Genomic DNA, 15,666 nt, shown 5'->3' on the forward strand with positions numbered 1-15,666 from the left:
GGTAACCACCGGAATTGATTTTTTTTTAGAAGATCAAAGCCTATGTATACACAACATAATTCCAATAGATAGAGCACTGTACAACCTAAAAGTAGGCAGAAGAGTTGTGCAAAAGGGGGAAATACTGCAAAATTAAATATTCATTCAACTTGTGTCAGGAAATCCAAGTTGCTTTGGACAATGGAAATTGCAACCGAACAATATAAAGAACAGGACCACACATGAACAAAATGAAGAGATCAGGAGGATACCTGGTCCTGTAATCACAAAAGTTGCCCTTCTGAAGTTTGGAGATAGTGAAGTTGTCACCAGTTGAAGTAAACAAATAGCCCACTGGGCTGAACCCTACTGTGAACCGCACTACCATGAGATGGAGAAACCCCCATCCTCACTCAGTTTGTATTTGGTGTTCTCATGCAGTTTCCTGTCAAGAATGAGTTAGACAGAGAACCATTGTCATTTGATCTTGAGAATTTCAGAATACTTGGCAAAAAGAAAAATACCCAGCGAGGAAAGAATTCAAATCCAACTCCTTAAGCATGGAACGTCCCATCTATTGCCACATAATCATGAGCGCGGCTCTAACAACACTCAAGCTTGGTAATATTAAGACAAAGTAGCCCATGTGGCATCCCATCCACTACATTAAACATTCAATTTTTCCTCCACTAGTTTACCATGGCCCAAGTTGTATCAATTACAAAATCTTAATAGCCACTACTAAGTGCAGTAGCTTCCAAACCCATTTCTACCATCTAGAAAAAGGAGGGCAACGGATCACAACTGCAAGTTCCTTTCCAAGTTTTACTCCAAACTGTTGGAGTTCTGTTGCTGTTGCTTCTGTGTTGTACGGTCAAAATAGAGGCATTACCTCCCCAACAGCACTTTGGACTTCACCTGACGAAGGAACGGCACTTTGAAAGCTTGTGATTTCAAACAGACTTGTTAGACTGTAACCTGGTGTTGTGTGATTTCTGACTTTGTCCAGATTAAACTGATAGGAATTTTTTTTATAAAGTTATATCAAAAAAGCAAATTGATTTGAAATTGAACTTTTGTTATATTTGAGAGAGTAAACCTAAACGCACATTTCATTTTTACCTCAATAGGATAACCGTGTTCATATTGGGCCCAAGATGGAGATACGTGTGGTCACTTTGGGACTGGACGGAGCAGGCAAAACAACAATTCTTTTCAAATTGAAACAGGATGAGTTTATGCAACCAATTCCTACCATAGGTAATTTGCCTTGACTCAGTATGCTTATTGTTGCTTATTAGTAACAATAAAACAAAGAACAAAGAAACCTACAGCACAGGAACAGGCCCTTCGGCCCTCCAAGCCTGTGCCGATCAAGATCCTCTGTCTAACCTGTCATCTATTTTCTAACGGTCTGTGTCCATTTGCTCCCTGCCCATCCATGTACCTGTCCAAATACATCTTAAAAGACGCTAACGTGTCTGTGTCTACCACCTCCACTGGCAATGCGTTCCAGGCACCCACCACCCTCTGCGTAAAGAACTTTCCACGCATATCTCCCTTAAACTTTCCTCCTCTCGCTTTGAACTCATGACCCCTAGTAATTGAGTCCCCCTGTCTGGGGAAAAAGCTTTTTGCTATCCACCCTGTCTATACCCCTCATGACTTTGTAGACCTCAGTCAGGCCGACCCCCATCTCCGTCTTTCTAATGAAAATAATCCTAATCTACTCAACCTCTCTTCATAGCTAAAATTCATATATTCCCATCTTTTAGATTCATTGATTTAGTATACTTATTTTCTTACATTTTGAATATCAGCTTTGCATTATTTATAAAATAGCGTGCACCGCTGTGTTCTTTCATTGGAAATGTTGAAGTTAGAGCTACTGAGTCTTGTAATGACAAGACTTTCTCAATACGACATTGACCACATCTGTCTGCGTCTTTGCGTCTGCCTCTTTCACCCTTTCATTTACTACTTTCCAATCCAGAGTCTTCTAATTGAAGCATGAGTTTTAATTTATGACTAGTTTTATAATGACCTTATTCATCTGTCAACATTATCTTAGTGAAAATGTAAAGTTAACACTCTCCTTTTTCTATGGCAGGTTTTAATGTTGAAACTGTAGAATACAAAAACTTAAAGTTTACTATTTGGGATGTAGGAGGCAAGCATAAGCTGAGGCCACTTTGGAAGCATTATTACCTTAACACACAAGGTAAAACAATATCTTCTTATGAATGCTCTGCTTGTTGGCTTTCATGTAGATAATTATGCTGTTGTGGGAAATGGCTCCTTGTTACAGGATATAATGCTCTTCCTAATTTTCTTTCCCTATGATTGCTGCTGTATGTGGATTTTATTCTTTTTATAGATCACTGCATTGGGGTTTTATTTTTAATGGATTTTTTTGGTGAAAGTCTTTTACATTTAACAGATTTTGACCCAGATTTTGCAATCAGTAATGGGAGGCATGCTTCCTGTTCTTGTGCTTACAGATGCTCATAGCCTTGTGAGCCCTTGGCAGCAATCTGGGAGATTTAGATCCTTTTAAACATGGCACGTTCCACAACAGAGTTCTGTGATATGTGAATTGAGGGGGGGCCCATCTCCCCATTCGTTCAGATGTGAGAATCTTCACAGACACATAGAAGTAGGAACTATTGTTTTAAGAAAAGAACTAACAAAGCTTTATGCCTTAAATTTATCTGGACAGAATCTGAAAAACACCTAATTTCAAAGGAAATAACAATTTATATGGCATGAGAAACTGCACCAGGCCAAGGTTTATAGGTCAAGGTTATCGATTAATCGGTCAGTGAGTTACCATGAAGAAGCAACAAAGGAAATATAGTCTGCACACTTTTGCTTAATTAAGAGAAAAAACCTTATTTATCAAGAGATGTAATTCTGAGCATACTCCAAAGAAGTACACTAACAACCAAATTAAGGTGATCAGGCCTACTGAGTTTTTCTGGCAATTTCAGTTTTTGTTTCAGATTTCCAACAAGCAGTTCTGTTTTGTTTTGCATTAAAAATAATTTTATAATCTGTTCCTGAAGTGTTATAAACCTCATTGTATGGACCAGGTGCTGGAAAGTGAAATTAGAATGGGCAGCTAACTTATTTTGCTAGTGCATACACTGAATACTCTGAATTACCTCTTTCTGTGCTGTAAGGTTTCTTTAGCTCTGTGGTATTCTTGAGGTTCTTCCCTGATGAATGCAGGGTTAAAAGCTTCAACAATGTATGTTTTCCAACAGTCCTCAAGTACTGCACCACAAAGTATGCAATTGAATATTCAAGTCTAAAATCATATTCAGAAACTGAAGTAAGCAGAAAGAGAAATACGATCCAGAGAGCAGTGAGACAGAATTAAGCTTACATTTTTTTAAATGTTCAATAATAATTGTTGAAAGAATGAAACACCACACTTGAAGCATTAAATTTGTAGTGCCAGAGAGGTCATTTGGAAGTAATAATGATGCACTTATCATGTTTACTTAAGAAAAAGTAGAGTTGGAGTCTACACTTTAGACAAAATATAGACAGCCAATTTATACATGAGTAATTTATCATGACCTGTTGACTCACCATTTAACTATTTATGGCACTACTGACCATAGAATTGACAGCTCAAAAGTGTTTCTGCAAACATCACTCCAAAATCTAGTGCAAAAGTAGTCAAAACATATTTATTATTGAAATTTTATTTAAAATGTACCCTAATCTCTCTGGAGACACTAATTATTACACTCTCCAAATTTGTTAAAAATTAATTCATTGACTGTTGATATGAGATTAACATCATTCAGAGGAAGGGTCATCGGACCCAAAACATTAACTCTGATTGTTTTCTTCACAGATGCTGCCAAACCTGCTGAGCTTTTCCAACGACTTCTGTTTTTGTTCCTGTGTTCAATTTCATCAAGTTCTGCTGTGAGATGATATGAAAGCTTGGTTTTCTGTCGCAGTACAGAATTGTTTCTCTTCATAGACTTTGTGCACTATCCAAGGCTGGCTTTGAAATCTGAAATTATTTAATGTAAAATAGAAACAGAAAGTGCTGGAGAACTCAGTTGGCCTGGCAATATTGGTGGGAGAGAAAAGGAATCAAAGTTAATATTTTTGAGTCAGATGTCACTCCCATTTTCCAGCACCTTCTGTTTTTACTTCAGAGCTCCATCATCCCCATTTCTTCAACTTTATTTTGTTTCTTTGCATGACTTGGGGCAAAGATTCTGATAAATTCACAAGAAACTGAACTCTTTCCTGCGATTTTCAATTTTATTTATACACGTTCCTTTACCATCACTGGATCAGAATCTTCCTAACAGCATTGTGGGTGTCCCTATGCACAAAGGACAGTAATGGTTGAGGAAGGCAGCTCGTCACAAACTTCTTCAGAGCAATTAGGATAGGCAATAAAGCCTGGCCTAGGAACACACACATCCCATGAACAGATATTTTAAAATTACTGCTGTTTGTCAGCATGGCCAATATGATATTAAGTGTTTTCTTTATAGGCTGTCCAAGTCTGCATATAAAGCAGATAGAATCGAAGAATTCTTGGAAGCTTACTCCCACCGTACCCACTATCACTGCACTTACCTCCTTTAATATCCTAGGATGCACCACATCCAGGTGACATATTCATCTTTCAGTTTCCGCAGCAATTTTTCTCTAGTGATAGTTATCATCTTTACTTTCTCTCTTGAATACGTAGTAGTTTTGACTGTTATTCCTGTCTTCCACTGCAAATACAAATGCAAAATATTTATTCAAATTCTCTGCTGTTTTCTGGTTCATCATTATTATTTCTTCAATCTTGTTTTCTCAGGTGCCTGTGTTCACTTTGGCTTCATACTGTTCCTCTTGATATTATAGGTTTTACCATCAGTTTATTTTCTCCCTCTTTTTGGGTCGGTTGGTTTTTTTAAAAAATGTTCTCAATCCACTGGCTTACCACTAATCTTAACCACATTCTGTATTTTGTTTGTATCAATCCATCCTTAACCAAAAGTTGCTGGAGAAACTCAGCAGGTCTGGGAACATCTGTGAAAAGATAGCAGAGTTGATATTTCAAGTCCATTGAAGGGTGACTGTTGTGGTTTCTTTAGCAATTTCTGTATTTGTTTCAGGTCTTCAACATCTGCAGTTCTTTGTTTTAATTTAGTGCTAACTTTAACTCCTGTGGTCAACCATGCTTGGCTTATCCTTTTCCTATAATTCTTTTTGCTTACTGGAATATGTCTTTGCTGTGTGCCAAGAACTATTTAAATGTCTGCTGTTGTTCTTCAAATATCTTTGCTGCTGAAATCCTTTCCCAGTTGCAGCTTGCTCTGCCCTTATTTAAACTTAGTACGGGTTTCCAACCTTAAACTGAATGCTAAATTCTATATTATGGTCACTGTTTCCAAGGGAATTTTTACTGTGACACCATCTATTAAACTTGCCTCATTACACTTCGCTAAATCCATAATAGTCTGATTCCTGATTGGAACTGAAATAACTCCATAGAGGCTGGTATCCTGTCACCAGGTCACCCTTTATTTACTTGTAGAGTGACCTTGATACTGATCTAGCTTCCTCAGAGCCATCTCTGATTGAACAGGATGTCTGACACTCCTGTTCATATATATCAGCCCGGGCTCCCTGTTTGGAGCAGATAACAGCTTCAGTAGGAAACGTGTATTCTACCTGGCTGACTTCATTATAGTCACTACAGGAATAGCAATAGTGTTCTGGGAAACTATCCCAAATAGACTCTATGAAATCTTCCTCATGGCGGCTTCTGTCCATCTGACTATCCTAATTTATGTGAAAATTAAGATTCATCTCCTGCCTACCTTCATTATCTCCAGATTTATTCTCTGCCCCATTGTATAGCTACTGTTAGGGGGCATGGAGACTACTCCTACAGGTGTTATCTCCATCTATACAAAATCTGCATCTTCCAATTTAAGATTTTTTGCTATCCTATTCATTCCATCCCCTACCAACAATGCCAGTCACTGCCTTAGCATTCCTGATTGTCCTCTTGGAAAGTCACATGTCCCTCAATATTTACTTCCCAGTTTTGATCTCCATGAAATCCATGTCTAATGGCTGTAAGATCATACCCATTAATCTCTATTTGTGCAATTTTTTAATTCAGCTATTTTGTTTGGAATACAACACACATTCAAGTAAAGACCACGTTTAACTTATTTATTTATTTTGGCTGCCATTGATGAAATAAGGCCACCTGGTGAGGGCCTTGCCCAGAGGTGATACTCAGATATTTGAGGTGAGGGCCCGTTGTCAGGCTTCTTTCTGCAGCAGGAAATACTGAGTTCCTTCCTGGCAGAGTTATTGCTCAGATGTGAGGCCGAAACAGCTATCTTATCTGGATTGGAGTGAAGATGGGAATTACCTTTTGTTAACCAGCAGGAGTTTGTAGTAATGGTAGTAATGAAATGCTAGGTTTACAGTTACCTCAACCAATAATTCAAGATGTATAAAAGAAGGAATGCTATAACCTTGTTTTGTAATGATATACTTCATTCCTTCGCTCAGTCTGAAGAAGCTAAACTGGTTGACAGGAAAGTGGGAAGGAATGCAAGAAAATAGTGTATACAGGGAGTTCATTAAACTTACCTGAACCACAGGACTAATCATTTACTTTCGATATTCCCCTCCCTTACTGCTTAATTTATGTATTAACATATTTTTATAAAGTCTGATCTGTTCGTGGTGTCTGTACAAGGCAGATGCTTGTCCTTGTCACAGTCAGTATAAGTTTGGTCCTTGATTAGCTTTCATAGAATAGGATAATTTTATTTTTGTGAATTACTCAAGGGTTAATGTATTTAAAAGGTAACATTTCATAAAGTACACTTCAGAAAGTATTTTTGAGTGTTTTGTTCAGTTGTGAATAATAAAATTGTCATATAACCATGAGATGATTTTGGGACGGTTTTATAGAGTCCTTGGTTATCTTTACAACTTTGATTTAAAAGCTCATCGATGCCATTGCTTCCTATATGAAGATTACCATTGTAGACAAAGTTTAAAATAGAAGCTGGTGAGCGTGGAGCTGTGTTCTATCAAAGATTTTCTGAACAAAAAAGAAAATGAGAATTTACCTTTTGCTGGACTTTATATCTTATGTTTGTTATTTCTGTTGTTTGTACTTTATTCCTTCAGCAGTTGTATTTGTGATAGACAGCAGTAACAGGGACCGATTGATGGAAGCACACAGTGAATTGGCCAAGTTATTGGCTGAAAAAGAGCTAAGGGATGCTTTACTCCTTATCTTTGCCAATAAGCAGGTACGTGAGTGACAATCATTAACTGAAGTCTCAAGCTTGACCAATTCATTCTAATTGGCTGTAAACAGAATTATTTTCTGAAATGTGATATCCTTAGGTAAATACTTTGAGATAGTTGAAGAGAATAAGCAAATCAATTTCTTGAACAAAAGAGGGTAACAAGTCAAACAAATTGTCACTCTGGTTGTGATGAAAATTTTAAAGGATTTCCAGAAAGAGGCATAGCAAGCTTCTGAAAAGAAGAATTATGGCTGTTGTGCATGGTATGCAACTATGATAAAGAAAATAAAAATTAGTAGTTTGACTGTCATTTTAAGTAATTGTTTCACTATATTTTTAAAATATTTTTTGCAATTTGTCCAACAGGATGTAACTGGAGCACTTACTGTAGAAGAAATAACCGAGTTACTCAGCCTGCACAAATTGTGCTGTGGTCGCAGCTGGCACGTTCAAGGCTGTGATGCCCGGAGTGGATTAGGACTACATGAAGGGTTAGATTGGCTCTCAAGACAGTTGGTGGCTGCGGGTGTGTTAGATGTAGCCTAATACTGCCCTAACAACATGCTTTATTGCCACTTTTACTTGTAAATAGCTGCTTTAACTCATGTCTGTGACATCCATGTTGTCTGTATTTGAAGATGTAGCAACCAGATTTGGTTTGATTGAGTGGAGACAGGAAGTTGTAAAGCAGACTTGAAATGTACTTCAGAATTTCACCAAGAAAAGTAAGTTCAATTAAATTGTGTATTTGTTGCACTACTGTTATTGTGAATAGCACAGATAATCCTGTTGTAGCGCCAAATTAGTTCAATATGTTGCCACTTTAAGAAAAAAAGTGTTAATTAAAATATTTGTTTAATCTAGTTTTGATTTTCGTGATGCTGTGTAAGTTTTGAACTTAACCAAGGTATTAATTTAACACTAAACATTTTTTTTTTGCAAATGGGACAAAATGTATTCATTTCACTATGCACAGTACCACATTATTCAGAAATAACAATGGGTATGTTTGTGCTTTAACCACACTCATGGAATCTATAAGGCTGTATTGTGGCTGTCAGTTTGTTCACTCAATAAGGTGACTTTAACATTACACAACTTTGTAGTTGGAAAGCAAAATGGGTAAGCACTACTTATTCAAAGTACTCTTCAACATATGTGCTGAAAGATCAAATTGTATTCTGCCCGAGTCACTGAAAATCAGACCCCTCTGAACTCAACTCATCCCCAGAGCAGCTCCATAAAAATAAGGCTGCCTTTGAAATAGCCTGATCTATGGGAGCCAGAGCAGTCCTGTTACTGTCAATTGGTTGCAAGTATTCCGCATATCAGGGGGAATATTTTTGAATAAATAACATGCAAGCTTTTTTTAAAATATACATCACATTTACTATTTAAATACTTTTCTTGCTTAAGCTGTATTAAAGAAATACTAAATCTTTTCAGAACAGAATTGTTTCTGACTCATTTTACTTGTTTGTTGGACACACTGACAATTCTTCTTACTTTGCCAATACAGACCAATCAAAAACAGTGCACCTGGTAATTGATACAATCTAAATATCTCAAGTTAGTTGGTTTGTAGGTTCTGTGCTGTGTCACTACATATTCAAAGCTGTAGATTGAGGATTGAGAACATTGAATCTTTCTGCAGTTTAAAGTTTTTGAGAAGACTTGTGGTTTGGGTTGTGGATGAGGTTGTAGACATGCTCGCCAAGCTGGTGGGTTCGGTTGCAAATATTTCATCACCCTGCTAGGTAACATCATCAATGCGCCTCTGAAACCAAAACAAAATTGACTATACGGATACATGAACACCAACTAGCCACCAAGAAACACAACCACTTCTCACTTGTCTCACTATACGTGGACACCAAGGGACATAGATTTGACTGGCACAACACATCGATAATCACACAAGCCAAACAGACACCAGGGAATTCCTGGAGGCCTGTTATTCCAACTGGAACTCCATCAACAAACACATTGAATTAGAGCCTGTGTACAAACTACCGAGAAACAAAACCAGAAGTAATACCAACCACCCCAGCAAACCGAGGCATATAAATAACAAATGGGACAGAACACGGACGCTTCACCGGAAGCGCGCTGACGATGCTACCTATCAGCATGATGAAACGTTTGCAACCAAACCCACTGGCCCGGCGAGCATGTCTGCAAGCTCATTTTTATGCAGTCTCAGAGTGAAGAAAATAGTGACTTCAGATTACCACACCAAGACCCCTGAAGAAAGTGGCTTGTTTGTACAATCATAGATATGTAAGACAAGTTTAAAGAAGCCTTTGCCGAAGAAGTCATACAGGCTGAGTGCAAGTGCTTTCAAGGTCAGTGAAACTGTTGGAAGCAAAAGTGGTCTTGGTTGATGCATAACAAAACTGATGAATCATAATCCATCACGCTGCCTGTTCTGATGGCACTAAGTCAATGAACCTAATCTTTAAAAATAGCCACCCACACTCCCACTTCTGATCTACTGTCTATGGATTCGGTTTGGGTGAGCTGGAAGAGCCCACTTCACATTAATATGTTTTAAAAATGCATTTGTCCACTTTTTGGGTATAAACATACCTACTTTTTACAATTCCAAAAGATACTTTACCTCTCCAAAGGGGTACCCTGACTTTCCAAAGCAAATGCACTGGGAACAAACTTCATCTTATTTAGTCTAATCTGCACATTTGAAGGACACCAAAATCCAATTTCAGTGGAAATAGTTCCTAATGTAAGTGGCCAGCAGCCTCCAGGGAACATATACAAACCACAGACTATCTCCAATTCCCCTGTGAATTGAGATTCTGGGTTCAAGGGTGGGACATAGGATTCCCAACTTCTAGCATTTTTTGTTTTGCTAAAAATATGTCATGCCATCTTCTTAACCAATATCATCAAGCCAAAGAATCTTTGACCACTTGCTACTGTTCCCACTGATCTCCGAAGCACAGAGGTTGGAAACACTACTAGAAATTGACACTTATGTGCTCAAGTTCTCAATGGGTTGCTGTAATCAGTAATCAGGCAAAGTACAAGATTTTACCTTTTAGGGAGAGCAAACAAAGCAAGGCAATGCACAATAAATAGAAGGATGTAGAGGAATTGAGAGACCTTAATACATATCCACTTGTCCCTGAAGGTGGCAGAACAGATACATAATGTGATGAAGCAGGAGTATGGGATGTATTCCTTTATTGAGAATAGGGAGGTAGGTAAAGGTAGTGATACAGTATTGTTAATCAAGGATGGCATTTGTGCAATAGAAATTGACAGGATTGAAGAGAATTGGTTTGGGTAGAAATGATTAATAGAGAAAGAAGTCACTGGTGGAAGTGACCCGCTAGCAGGCCCCCTAACGTTAAACACAAAGAAAAGGGTTTCAAGAAATAGTGGATGTCAGTGAGTGTGGAGCCAAAATACAATGGGAAACTTTACACGTAAACAGAAAAAACTCCAATTAGCAATAGTGTACAAGATAAGGAGTTCAAAGAATGCTTTCATGGTAATTTCTTAGAAAGTATTCTGGAACTGACTAGAAAGCAGGCTATATTAGGCTTGGTGTTGGTGACAGGATTGATTAAAGACCTTGGAGTAAAAGCACCTCTGCATAGCAACAATCACAATATGAATGCATCTTGCATCCATTTTGAAAGGGAGATTTTGAAGCCTGGTATTTTAAACCCAAATAAGCATAAATATGCAAGCATTCATTTTGAATTAGTTGATGAACTGGCATCCTAGGCTGTGATAGTCACAGTGGCAGACATTTAAGTAGATAGTTAAGAAAATGCTGAATAAGTATATCCTCGCTATAAATTAATATGCTAAAGGGAAAAACCACCATTCTTGGTTAATTGAAGTAGTAAGGAAACATCAAACTTAATGAAAAAAGCATAAAACTGCAAAGATTTGGGGAAGTGATGGAGTCAGGTACAATTATAACATTTAAAAGGCGTCTGGATGGGCACATGAATAGGAAGAGTTTAGGCAGATTTGAGCCGAATGCTGGATAATGGAACTAGATCAGTTTAGGATACCTGGTCGGGGCAGACCAGTTGGACCGAAGGGCCTGTTTCTGGACTGTATAATTCGATGACTCTATGAGTTGCAGGTAAGATGATTGGTCAGATTATAAACAATGGCAGAGAGTAACTAATAGATTAATCAGAAGGAATAATCTAGAATATGAGGAGGATAGCTAGGAATGTGAAAATGGATAAGACTTTATACATGTATTTGATAAGGAGTTAAAAAAAGTGTTTTGTCTTTTGGAGAGCTGCAATGGTGAATTAGTAAGATAGCATAATGAAATGGGAGATGAAACAAAAATATTTTAGTTTGCCTTGGTTTCCAGAATAACATATGGACATGAAACATTAATTTTGTTTCTCTCTCCACAGATGCTACTTGACATGTTGAGTCTCCAGCACTTTTTGATTTATAAGAATGGTGCCAGGACTCAAATTACAGCTATGAGGGATAGTTGGATAGGGCAGGGTCAATTTGCTGGGAGGCTGAGCAATAACTTATTTGAGATGTACAAAGCAATGAGAGGCTTCAACAGGGAGGACAAGGAAGATCTGTTTCCCCTAGCAAAGATGTCAGTTACCTGGGCATAGATTTACAGACTAAAGAAGACATCAGGAAGAGCCTTTCAACCAAAGTATGGCAGGTGTGTGGACTGGTGGTTGGTTTGGTTTGGAGTTTGGAACAGAAACTCTCAACTTGATTAAATGGAACCAGGATGTACACAAAGTGCTGCAACCTGTAATTATACAGACCAGGTGATGGAAAGTGGGAATAGAGAGGACAGCTAGTTTATTCATCAGTGCAGACACAATGGGGTGAATGGCTTCTCTCTGTACCATAATGTTTGTAGGTACTATCATCAACACAACCAGATTGGTTCTGAATTTCATTTGAATGTTCGAAAAACCGGAATTTCTCCCATCTACCAAATTAGGTAAGAACTAGGAGCAGAAGTAAACCATTCAGCAATATCATGGCTAACTATTTAACTCAATACCTGTTCCATTTTCTCCACATCCTTTGATCCCTTTAATACCAAGTGGTATATTCGACTCCTTGAAATCACACACAATATTTTGGTCCCAACAGCATTCTGTGGTAGTGAATTCCATGGGGCTACCACTTTCTGGATGATGAAATTTTTCCTCTTCTTCAGTCCTAAACGGCTACCCCATATAGACTATGGACCCTGGTTCAGCACTCCCCCATCATTGGGAACATCATTCCTGCATTAACCTCTGTCTAGTCCTGTTAGAATTGGATAGATTTCTATGAAATTCCACCCTCATTCTTCTGAACTCCAGTGAATTTAGGCCTGATTCAATCTCTCCTCATGCATCAGTTGAGATATCACAGGAACCAGTCTGGTAAGCCTTTCACTCCTTCCTCAGAAAAAGAAACCAAAACTGCATACAATACTTTAGGTGTGTTCTCATCAAGGCACTGTATAATTATAGCAAGACACCCCTTCTCTTGTACTCAAATCCTGTCACTATAAAGACCAACATATTATTTACTTGCCTGTTGTATCTGCCTTAGAATATAGAACAGTACAGCACAGTGTAGACCCTTCGGCCCACGATGTTGTGCCGAACTGTTACTCCAATCCTAAGGTCTATCTAACCTCCAGCCCTACCTTATACTATCATCCATATGCCTATCTAATAGCTGCTTGAATGCCCCTAATGAGGCCAACTCCACTACCCTCTCTGGCAAAGCATTCCACACCCTGACCACTCTCCGAGTCAAGAACTTACCTCTGACATCTCCCCTTTATCTACCTCCACTCACTTTAAAACTATACCCCCTCATAATAGCTACCTCCACCCTAGGAAAAAATTTCTGGCTGTCCACTCTATCAATACCTCTGATCATATTGTACACCTCCATCAAGTCACTTCTCATCCTTCATCGTTCTAAAGCAAAAAGCCCTAGCGCTCTCAACCTTTCCTCGTAAGATCTTCCCTCCATTCCAGGCAACATCCTGGTAAATCTCCTCTGCACCTTTTCCAATGCATCCACATCTTTGCTGTAATAAGGCAACCAGAGCTGGACTCAATACTCCAGACGTGGCCAAACCAGGCTTTTATATAGCTGGTAGCTGGAGCATAACTTCACAGCTCTTGAACTCAATCCCTCTATTAATGAAAGCCATCACACCATATGCCTTCTTAACAACACTATCCACCTGGGTGGCAACTTTCAGGGAACTGTGAACATGAACTCCAAGATCCTTCTGCTCCACTACACTGTCAAGAATCTTTCCTTTAACCCCATATTCTGCTTTCAAGTTTGTCCTTCCACAGTGAATCACCTCACAGGGTGATTTTCAGGGTCAAATTCCATCTGCCACTTCTCAGCCCAGCTCTGCATCCTATTAATGTCCCTTTATAACCAAGAACAGTCCTCCACGCTATCCTCAACTCATCCCACCTTCGTATGGTCCACAAACTTACTAATCCTACATTCCACTCCTACATTCAAATCATTTACAAAAATCACAAATTTCAAGAGGACCCAGAACAGATCCTTGTCGTACACCACTCGTAACTGAGCACCATGTTGAATGTTTTCCATCCACTATCACACTTTGTCTTCTAAGGGTCAGCCAATTCTGAATCCAATCTGCCACATTTCCCCCTATCCTATGCCTCCTTACCTTCCGCGTGAGCCTACTGTGGGGAACCTTATCAAATGCCTTACTTAAGTCCACGGATACCACATCCACTGCTCTCCCTTCATCCACGTGTTTAGTCACCTCTTCAAAGAATTCAATAAGGTTTGTGAGGCATGATCTACCCCTCACAAATCCATGCTGATTATCATGAATCAAACTGCACCTTTCCAAGTGATCATAAATCCTATCTCTCAGAGCCCTTTCCTATAATTTGCCAACCACTGAAGTAAGACTAACTGGCCTGTAATTTCCAGGGTTATCCCTATTCCCTTTTTTGAACAAGGGAATGGCGTTTGCCTCTCTCCAGTCTTCCGACATTATACCTGTGGACAGTGAGGATGAAAAGATCATCACCAAAGACCCTGCGATCTCTTCCCTCACTTCCCATAGAATCCTTAGATAAATCCCATCAGGCCTGGAGGACTTATCTATCTTCAAGTTTCTCAAAATTCCTAGTACATCTTCCTTACTAACATCGACCTCCTGTAGCCTACCAGCATGTTTCACACTGTCCTCCTCCACAACTAGGTTCTTCTCAGTTGTGAATACCAAAGGAAAGTATTCACTAAGGATCTCTCCTATTTTCTTTAGGCACTGTGCACAAATTCCCGTTACAATCTTTGATCGGCCTTACTCTTTCTCTGGTCATTCTCTTATTTTTCACGCACATGTAAAAAGGCTTGGAGTTTTCTTTGATCCTATCTGCCAAGGTTTTCTCATGCCCCCTTATAGCTCTCCTAAGCCTTTTCTTCAGCTCCTTCCTGGATAACTTGTATTCCTCTGCAGCCTTTTCAGATCCTTGTTTCCAAAACCTTACACAAGCGTCGTTCGACCTCTCGAGAACCAAGGCTCCCTCACTCAACCGCATCTTCCCTGCCTACTAGGGACAAACATATCGAGCACACACAGTATGTATTCCTTAAACAATCTCCCCATTTCAATAGTGCTCTTCCCTGACAGCATCTGTTCCTATTTTCTGTTACCCAGTTCTTGCCTATCAGAATTGTAATTACCCTTCCTCATTTATAAACTTTTGTAAAAGAAACAGTTACAATCACTACTACCAAAATGCTCTCCTACCAATCGGCCCAACACTCGGCTTGGTTCATTGCCAAGCACCAAATCCAAAGTGGCCTCTCCTTGTATTGGTCTATCTACACACTGTGTCAGGAATCCTTCGTGAACGCACTGGATAAAATCTGCTCCATCTAAACTATTACAACTAAAATGTTTCCAATCAATATTTGGAAAGTTGAAGTCACCCATGACTACAACCCTGTGACTTCTACACCTTTCCAGTATCTGCCTCCCAATCCACTCCTCTATGTTTCTGCAACTATTAGGGGGTCTGTAAAAAAAAACCCCAACAAAGTGACTGCTCCTTTCTTGTTCCGGAGCTCAATCCAAACTGACGCTGTAGACATATCACTCTCGAACTGCCTTTCAGTAGCAGCTATACCGGTCCTGATGAGCAGTGCCACTTCCCCGCCTCTTTTCCACCCTCCCAATTTCTTTTAAAGCGTCTAAATCCCGGAACTTCCAACAGCCATTCCTGTCCCTGATTAACCAAGTTTCTGTAATGGCCACAACATCGTAGTTCCTTTACCTAGTTACCTTTACTGACTGGTGTATAAAGACACTTGTGCCTCGTTG

At 39.1% G+C, this 15,666-nt stretch overlaps 1 protein-coding gene across 2 annotated transcripts in view; it reads left to right on the plus strand.

Annotated features, from left to right (window-relative positions):
• The window catches only part of trim23 (tripartite motif containing 23), a 35,219-nt gene extending 26,498 nt beyond the window's left edge, over window positions 1-8,721 (plus strand). Inside the window, exons 8-11 of one of the 2 annotated variants that reach the window (XM_048537652.2) lie at window positions 1,110-1,239; window positions 2,090-2,200; window positions 7,174-7,295; window positions 7,662-8,721. In XM_048537652.2, the coding sequence (XP_048393609.2) occupies window positions 1,110-1,239; window positions 2,090-2,200; window positions 7,174-7,295; window positions 7,662-7,841 (543 nt within the window). In that variant the 3' untranslated portion in view covers window positions 7,842-8,721. Of the gene's footprint in view, window positions 1-1,109; window positions 1,240-2,089; window positions 2,201-7,170; window positions 7,296-7,661 lie in introns of both variants that reach the window. The other variant, XM_048537644.2, reaches the window with a different exon arrangement.
• Window positions 8,722-15,666: the final 6,945 nt, after the last annotated feature.

The sequence above is a fragment of the Stegostoma tigrinum genome, chromosome 1 (genome assembly GCF_030684315.1).
Source record: "Stegostoma tigrinum isolate sSteTig4 chromosome 1, sSteTig4.hap1, whole genome shotgun sequence".
Classification (NCBI taxonomy): domain Eukaryota; kingdom Metazoa; phylum Chordata; class Chondrichthyes; order Orectolobiformes; family Stegostomatidae; genus Stegostoma; species Stegostoma tigrinum.